The 9,695-nt window shown below is 36.8% G+C and overlaps 1 protein-coding gene across 1 annotated transcript; it reads left to right on the forward strand.

The window, feature by feature from the left end:
* Positions 1-1,509: 1,509 nt before the first annotated feature.
* LOC100754561 lies at positions 1,510-2,196 on the forward strand (the record flags this gene model as incomplete). Its single annotated transcript, XM_027433946.1, has 1 exon — positions 1,510-2,196. A coding segment is annotated over one exon (687 nt), but the record flags the coding sequence as incomplete, so codon positions are not given.
* Positions 2,197-9,695: the final 7,499 nt, after the last annotated feature.

Raw genomic sequence — 9,695 nt, forward strand, 5'->3', positions numbered from 1 at the left:
TAATTTAGAAATTATATGTGAGCATTCTTTGAATATTACTCTCATTTTAGCTATTTATTATATTTACACATTGCACACACAACTTAAGTAAGCATGTTGCAAACTATTTTTCACTATTAATTTCAAGTACTAAAGTTCTTGGTTAACAAATTCACACATTGTAACATTTGAAGAATACAGCAAAATTGCTAAACAAAACCAATTATATAGGAAACTATTGTTACAGTTATGGAGTCTAGGGCTTCCTACACTATTATCTGTAGTATGGTGAACCCACATGTACCGAGGCACATGGGGGCATACAGCTTGCTGAAAACTAGTATTCAGCAGGTCGACCAACCCAATGAATGACTCTCTGTTGAGAAGCCCCACTAGGCAATGTCTATTGGATTAATGCCTTTGGAAACCAGTTGCTCCTGTCTGTAATTTGTCTCATGTGCCACTTTATTTCTTCCCTAAGAAATTTGTTTCTTCCCTAACAACTGCTATGGGTGTTTTTCCACTGCTTGTGTGTTTATCTCATGCAAGTATCCATCAACTGGACACACAGAGCTATGGATTATCAGGAATGTATAAATCTGATGAAGAGAAATAACACTAGAATGTTTTCTATTATTCAGGCTGACATAGGATAGTAATAGGATTCCTAGTCTCAAAGACAGCTAATTTAGAATTCTGAACACACTTGAAGCAAACCGACTGCCCCTGGAGATGAATATATGGTTGCTCCTAGAGACAAATACTGGTGATAGTTTTTACAGGTGTTGTATATTGCTGATCCAAGGTCAAGCTAGAAGAAAGGTTGGTAGACAAAACCTTATTCAGTAATTGCCTTTTTGCAGGTAATCCCTGGCTCAGTATATGATACAGGATCAAGATTCAGCCTACTGTTTATTTCTGTCTGAGAATCTTAACCATTTAGTCTATGTGCCTGGACAAGTGTTACTCACTGGCTGATAAATGTGACATCCTTAGCCTAAGAGAAACTATGTGACTAATCTCGTGTTGCAGGGATTTGCTGAGCCCTGATGTCTGACATATTATTGTCCAGATTTTGGGATCAGTGAGAGACTGAGTAGAGCTATGAAGAAGGAAGTGGGAGGAAGTATGTAGAGCTAGAGATTGGAGAATTTGCAGAGTTAGCAAGAAGCTCCTGGAGTGAGCAAGGAGAAAGGGTGTAGAGCTAATTAGGAAACTGTGTAGAGTTATGTAGAGAAGCAAGATAGATTTTCAGAGAATAGATTTTCAAGATGAAGTAAAAGAAAAATAGAGTAAAGCGCAGAAATCCTGTGTTTCCTTATTTGTCCTTTAGAGAGAAAAGTCTATCACTAATCACATTTGTGGATTTTCTTGCATACCATGGTGCTGACTGAGGCTGTATCCCTCAGTTAGTTATACTAATACATAGCTAGACTACTTAAATACAATATTGTGTGCTCTGTAATCCATGACTTATTCTGATTTCCCATCCTCCCTTGTGTTCCTGGATTGACTATATATTTATTCAATCTCATCTTCAGATATGCCAATGGGAAGAAGTGCATCTTCAATCTGACTGGTCTCCTTAGCATCCTATCAGCTTTGGTATTTGAAACAGTTATTGCAAACAGCCAAAACTGGCGCCTGTGGGAATTTGTCAATGCTGTTGTGCAGTTTGTTTCCTTTGGACTGTGGGAAGCTCATTACCCTCAAGAGTTTAATGTCTCAGGGACTGTAATCAAGATGCTGGTGCATACCCCTATCGATTCCACCTGGATCATTTCACCTGAATTTCATTATGCACAGAATCTGATAACATGGGCCCTGTTGATGAAGCCTGTAGTTCTAGGGTTCAGTGTATTATTGGCCATTATGATCAGCTTCATGAGAGACCCATTTATTGAAATGCAGATATATTGCTACAAGGTCTCTGCCTTAGTTTTGTGTGTTAGCAGCCTCTTTACATTTGTTTCTGTGAGCTGGAACCACATGGTAGATCTTTATGGGCAAACCACTCTTGACTTTCCGCCTGACTTTCCTGTTAAAAAGGAAGCCATGATAAGCAAACACTTTATAGCCATCTTCCCATTAGGGGTCCTGACAAGCACCATGTCACTCTTTGGAATGACCATGTTTTTCTCTGAAGTATGCTGTTTGAAACTACAGAATCAGGTGAAGGCCCAATGTGCTTACATAGTGGTCAATAAAGAGGCCTGAAGTGAGAGCTCCTTCATTTGCAAAATCTGTTAGAAGGTTTCTTGAAGAAATTTTCAGTTCATATACAAAACTCATGTAGTCATAAACTCATTCTAAATAAAACATCAACAGGGTTCACTGGATCTGTCTAAATTACTTTTTCTTCTTCATGTCTAAGGTGTTCCTTTCTTTAAATGTTTTCACATCCTAACTCTGAATGTCATGATCATGAATTCCGATATTTCTCACCAGCAGTAACAGGCAAAAGTACTTGTGTAATGTATTTTGCAAAAAACTAAAACCAATACCTGGTTAAAGAATTTTGTAAGGAAGCTGACAGTTCAACACACAAAAGAAAACTCATTCTTTGTGTAAAGAGATAAGTCTTTGTATCGATGGCAGAGCTGGACTTCATAGTTTTGGCTTTGCAGACAGTGAGAGCTATTTCATGGGATAGGAATTCTATGTTGTACACTAGGCAAACCTTTATGTTTGTGAAATTTGCAAATGGCCAGACATTTCCAGTTTGCTCTGATCTAAAGTGGTATGGAGATAAGATAACAGCTTATCTGAATTTACTTTTTGTGTTTTTGTTTCAAATTAAAACATTCAAATTCACATTCTTATGACAAACATCATTAATACTGACCATATCCACATACTAATTCTAATACTTTGTTCCCATAGAAGTGAGGTTTTTAATTAGCAAAAACTAAATTTGTGTCATGTTTGTAATTATCCATAGTCCTTAACAGTCACAAGATTGTTCACTAGTCTAGTTTTTTTCTGAGACTTACACAGTTTTTTAGCTCTGAGAACTCAGTGAATCTATAAATCAACTCATATTTCTAACACATAGGGTACAGACAGGAAAAAGAGTAAAGGGGACAAATCAAGGGAGGAGTTGACATAAAAAGACCTAAACCTATGAAGTTAAACGCGGAATTCAGCAGCTCCACAAAACCTCACCCACTTTTACCATTCCTATACTCACAGAAGAAGCTCCATGGCACCTGCTTTTACATTTCCTAGTGAGTTCTGCATTAATCTAATACTCCTGGTGACTTTCTGTTTCCCAGACCTGCTTGCAGAGGCTCACTGCTCACATGTGCTGCCTGTTGAGTTTCTCTTAAGATTGACTATAGTGCTCTTCCTTTGAGGTCTTACCTAGTCTTGAGGCTGCAATACTTGCTTTCCTTGGTTAGTTCTCAAAGAGCCAATACCACCTGGATCATCTTCATACTCCAGGTTCTAAAATTCTCACTTGCATATTTCATGGAATGTCATGCCTGATAATGGTCATCTGAAGGTTTCCTCGCATGCCACTAACTATTACTGATGGGGTGAAGTAATATGACCAAAATCAACTTTGGAGAAAAGGGTTTATTTCACCTTATACTTTCCAACTCCAGTCAAGATATGACACTGAGTCCACTGAGGGAAGGTGGTCACCAGCTTTCTAACCATGAGTCCTAAGCTTGCTGTTTTCTATAACTCAATATAACCTGAACAAGTTTGACTGGAATTGTAGTCGGCTAGGCTCTGACACATTAAACATGAATAAAGAATATGTTCATAATTTTCCTTGTGGGCCAGTCAGATAAAAGTGATTTCTCATAAAGACTTATTTTATCAAGGACAACTGTGGCTTGTTTCCTGTGTTGCCGGGATCATATGGTGACTCTATTCCTTTCCTACATTTCCCAGAATCCTCCTTCTCTCCTAGTCCTTCTTAACTTGCTCTCCTATAGGCCAACAATGCTTTATTTATCAACCAATAAGACAAACATTTCCACAGAAGAACTTCCCCCATCCTCTCCTCATTTCTATCTAAATAAAAAGAAGTATTTTAACATTAACATAGTATAATATATAACAAAAGAGTTATCAAGTAAGAATTATAGTTACAATATTTATTTCATTAACATTTAGCAAGAGTTTAAGGAAAGTATTGAAACATCTATCCTACCTTTGTGAATCTAAAGTCTAATGTGTAGCTTATCTTTATAGTAACTAGTGTTATAGTTGAGTCTTCAACTCCACCAAAAACAACAGAAGGATAATATATAAACTCTAGATCTGACAGAGACATCTCGATACCTGGACAATCACTCAAATTTCCTCCATAATGTTGGAGCATCAATCTTCAGTACATAGGCCACAGTGTTTCTGGCAGACTTCTTCATGAAACAGGAACCCTTCAGGACTGTCATGTTTTGCAAGTTTAGCAGTCACTTTCCTGTTTCTCCTGCATGTCCAGTTTATACAAAAACAAACAGTCCAGGCAAGAGCAGTTTCTTGCCCTAATGGCAAATATTGCCACATGGAAAGCAAACTCCATATTGAGTTTCTTCAATGACCATCCTCCTTTCTGACATAATTGGTCTTGCCAGGAGCAGTTGTGTCTCACTTCCATGAAAAACCCTAAAACCTTTAAAATGCCATGTATTCCCTAGGTCATTGAAATTTTTGAAGAATCCATCTCAAATCCATCTCTTTATATCTAGAATACCTAACTTAACTGTTTTGACTATTATACCTGACTATATAATCTGTATTTAATTATACATTACATTTTAAAAGATCAGTATAAACACAAAATCCAAACAAGAGAAGAAATTTTCAGATAACAAAAGTAACTTTAAATTTGTATCGATAAATGAAAATCCATACCAATGTAAATATTCATTTGTATATCCTATTCACCTTTTGCCTTTAAAAGGAGATTGACTGATCATTACCATTTATACCCAACCCCATTTAAATGAAAGTACACATTTATACACAATATTTGGGATTTTGGTTGTTGTTCATTGAAAACTGCTTCTTGCTAGTTGGGGGATATGTATATACCATGGAATCATGATAAAACACAGAAACCTGGCCAGGTCCTTGTTTTGTAGTCTGTAAGGCTGTTTCATCTTAGCTGTTTTAGATGTTGGATCACCTGGAACATTGTTTCAGGGTGTCTTGCTTCATCAAATCGTATTAGTCTTGAAGAAATCCACAAGCTTATCATTTTCTGGGGAAACAAGAAAAAAACTCTTTTCCCAAGTAAATTGTCCTTGTTTTTAAAGTTAGAAGTCAAAGCATTTTTAAAATATGTAAGTTGGATTAATTTAGCAGCACCTATAATCAAATGTCTTTTAGCTGCTGTAGCTCTTTCCACAGAAATCTAACAATTTAAAGACAACAATAATACATATAGTATCCAGACTGTGTATTTTCCATTCTAACATGGCTTATTTATTTATTTATTTTTATAACTCCGTTTCTTTTGCTTTTATTTTTTCTTTTAATAGACATGGTTTCTCTATGTAACTTCGACTGCCCTTGAACTCACTCTGTACACGAGACAGGCCTTGAAAGCACAGAAATCTCTTTGCCTCTGACTCCTGAATGCTGGGATTAAATGCATGTGGCACCACTGCCCCGCATCTCCTTTTTTCCTTCCTCCCTTCTTTTCTTCCTTCCTTCCTTCCTTCCTTTCTTTCCTTCTTCCTTTCATCCTTTCTTCTCTCCTTACTTCCTTATTTTCTTTCCTTCTTTCTTTCTAAACTTTATACTGTCCCTTTTCTGTCACAATCCTATGTATACTTTTAAACACATTGTAAACATTTAGAGGTTTTACTTTTTCCATCTGAATCTGTCTTTACTCTATGTTTTTATCATTTTCTGGCCGGCAGCCTTTTATCTCCTAAACAACATTGCTAAAACTAAAGCCACATCTGTTTTAGCCACTGTCTTTCCAGATGGTGGGGGTACATTTATTGCCACCACTGAGAGCTGTGCAGGTGGTGTCTCTTCCTTTCCTGGTGTGTATGGGTCCAAGGTTTCCTTCCGGTGGGTGCAATTGGCTCTGATATTCCGATGGGTCTCAAGGTGGGTGCAGGTGGGATCCAGGCACTTACTCTTGAAAGACCAACAAATATATCCTAAATTCTCCTATGACCACAAACACCACGAGAAGCTAGAAGTTTAAAAATCTTCACCCCCAGCAACATAGACAAACACATATGAAAACTGTTATTATTCATTACCACCTGTGGAATGTTGTTATTCTCAACAACAGTCTGGTTTCTGAGAGTTATTATAAGTCATTTTTTACCCAAAAGTCATGAATACCCCAAAACAACAACTGTCCCACAGCCTTGCTTCCCACAGCCTTGCTTTCTGGCCAAGCAAAATAATGGGAAATGAGTCAACAAGCTGAGGCTACATACTTAATTTTAGTAAATACGCAAAGTAACCTAGAAAATGCAAAATGGGCTAAGTTGATTGGCCCACACTGTTCTGACACTCCAGAATGATTGGTTCAAATGTACTGGCTTTGTTGAAAACCCTATAAAAACTGTCTCAATTCTGCCCTCGAGGTCCTCAGTCCTCTACCGGTGCTTGGTGTATGACTGTGGGCCCCAGTGCGCCTGGAATAAAAACTCCTCTTGCTTTTTGCATCAAACCTGCTTCTCGTTAGTGAATTGGGGTGCCATCGTTCTAAGGGACTTTCACTCTCCGGGTGGGTGAGAGCAAGACTAGCACAGAGATGTCAGCAGTCTAGGGTTTCATGGTCCTCAGCGGCCAAGTCGATCTGCCTGCACAACCCAGGAGGGGAGTTCCTAGAGTGGGCATGCGACGTTGGGCCGAAGTCTTTGGCAGAAGCAGCTCACCTCTGCCCTTCCTGGGGGCGGGAGTAGCCCAGTAATTTCAGCAGACTCAGGGTCACTTTGTCATCAGAGGCCAAGTGGATCTGTCTGCAGACCCCAGGACAGCAGATCCCAGAGTGGACAGGCAGAAGTTGGCTCCAAGGTAGGGGCCAAAGAAGCTCACTTCTGCCCTGAGTGGTGGTGGGAGTAGCCCAGACTTTATTTAAATTCTTTAATTACTACTCATATTTACATATGTGTCCCCCCATTCCCTCACCCTCCAATCCTCCCTTGTTCCTCACCAACTCACCCAACCCATCTCCCAACTCCTCCCCAGGGATATTGAGGCCATCCACCAGGGACCTTCAAAGTCTGTCATAATATTTGGGGGAAGGCTTAGGCCCTCCTTGCTGTATCTGGGCTGCAATAGTATCCTTCCATAGGGAATGGGCATCCAAAGTCCATTTGTACTTTAGGGTTAAAGACTGACTCTACCGTGAGAGGTCCCATAGACTGCCTTGGCTTCCTCCTCCTAGAACACTTTCAGAAGGTTTGATTCAGTCCAATACTGTTTCCCCAGCTCTCCATACCTATAGTGGCCCCCTCCATCAAGGCATCACCTTTCTTGCCTTCCTCAATCCCAAGTGAGGGACAGACATTCATGGCAAAAGTAACAATTTTAATGGGTATTAACACTGAAAATGGTATAAGGTGATACTTATATCTTACATTGTGAGGCATGATATAATGATATAATTGTTGGCCAACTAGATGCTCTTGTTTGGATTTTAACTTAGTTTTATTTTGTTATACTATAAATGTTATTGTATTCATTATAATATTTAAATGTCCAAATGTTTGTGATGAATGCTCCTTTTAATTTTGTTAATTTATTACTAGTTATTTTGAGATTATATTATGTTTACATCACATGCATCTACCATTCCACTTTTAATGCATCCTAAAATGATATGTAGTCACTCTTTCATAGATATCTTAAATGTATATTTTATTCTTAAGTGTATATTCTATTTTATATATACATAAATATATATTATTAATATATAAATACATATTAGGTTATGTATTTAATATTAAATCACTATCAGGCCTGTGTATGAACTGATATCAGGATGGAATTTCTTTCACTGTTAATGTATAGCTTATAAACGACCCTATGTAGATGGAAAGATTGTGTCTCAGAGTGTAACACTGTGGACTATTAATGAATAGTCTTTCTAAATGGACACAGGTTATTTTAGGGGATTTGTAGATATTACAATAGTGGGAAAGTTAAATATTTTTGATATTTGATATCAAATATCAAAATCTTTGATATTATTATGATATACATTCAAGAAACAGAATTTCAATCCTCACCATGATGTGTGCACCTACCTTTCCAAACCTCGTGATAGGTACGTATCAATACTTTATTCATGTTGTTTGTTATCAACTCATGAGAATCTGACAAGCTTATTTTTGGGTTGCATAAAAAGGTATCCTAAAAAGCAAAGATAAACCACACATTATATATGTGAAAACATATATATATATATATATATATATATATATATATAACAACTTCCACCACACACTCAAAAACATGACAGATCATTTACACTGTAGGGAAAATGGGACATTGTCTCAAAATAGCCAATGCGGAAAATATCATGCAAAATGCTATTTATTAAAATTGAGGGAGAAATCAAAATTTTCAATAATAAAAGCAGAGTAAAATTATGAGTATGTATGTAGCACTAAAGAAAGATCTAGGATGAATAATTTATTCACAAGGGGATGATAAAAAAAACTCAAGAGGACACAAAATTGAAAACACAAGAACTGGTAATCTTACAGAGTCTGCGCAAACACCATACAATCCACAAAGTGACAAGGATCAATATACATATTTCATAACAATATTGGATACTAATACTGTCATTTGTCACATAAGAAGACACATATTAAAACTTTACATTATAAATCAGGATCCAACATCACTAATCTTTCCAAGAAATACAACTCCTCTCAATTATAGAAACCAACATATTGTAACAAGATGGAATAAGGTTTACTAATTTCATAAAACTGAAAAAAGTTTCTTTGGTTTTCTAATATCTGAAGAAGTACACTTCATATTAACTCTAGTAAGGACATGTAAAAAGGGAAATATCACGCTCAATATGGATTAAAAATTGTCCTTTCATCACTTATAATTAAGAAAAAGTGGCTGTGCTTATACTAAAATAGACTTCAATTTGAAACAAGAATATATAATAGTTTATATATGTTTATATGTAATATATATATACTAAAATAGACTTCACAATAAATCTAGGTGGAAGAGACAAGAAGCAACTATTTAATTCTATTTAAATGTAAATGACCAAGTATAATGAGATTCTAAACATGTGTTCAACCCATTATGTTCACAACTGTAATAAAATAAAATATATTTTTACACCCAGAGAATGAACCAAACACAGAATGATTAGGTAACTTCAATATCCTTCACTCATCCATGGACAAGTGTTTTCACCCTAAAATATGCACACAGAGAGAGAGAAACATTTCCTTAAAATGACATTACAAATCAGAAGCCTAACAGATATCTATAGAACATTCCACCAAAACACTCCTCTACAATGCATATTCTTCTCTAACAACCTACAAAATGTTTAGATATATAGCGAATTTGAAATTTGAGTGACAGACATGGTGCCTTTTCCATATTTGCCCTCTGTGGTTGATTCATGATTGTGTGCTCTCTCAAAGAACCTGTTTGACCAGAGAGTCTGAATAATGCTGAGACATGAGAACCTCCTCTAACTTCAAATGACAAACACAATATTTTGACCAGCACAGCTACATTTC

The sequence above is a fragment of the Cricetulus griseus genome, chromosome X (genome assembly GCF_003668045.3).
Source record: "Cricetulus griseus strain 17A/GY chromosome X, alternate assembly CriGri-PICRH-1.0, whole genome shotgun sequence".
Classification (NCBI taxonomy): Eukaryota; Metazoa; Chordata; class Mammalia; order Rodentia; family Cricetidae; genus Cricetulus; species Cricetulus griseus.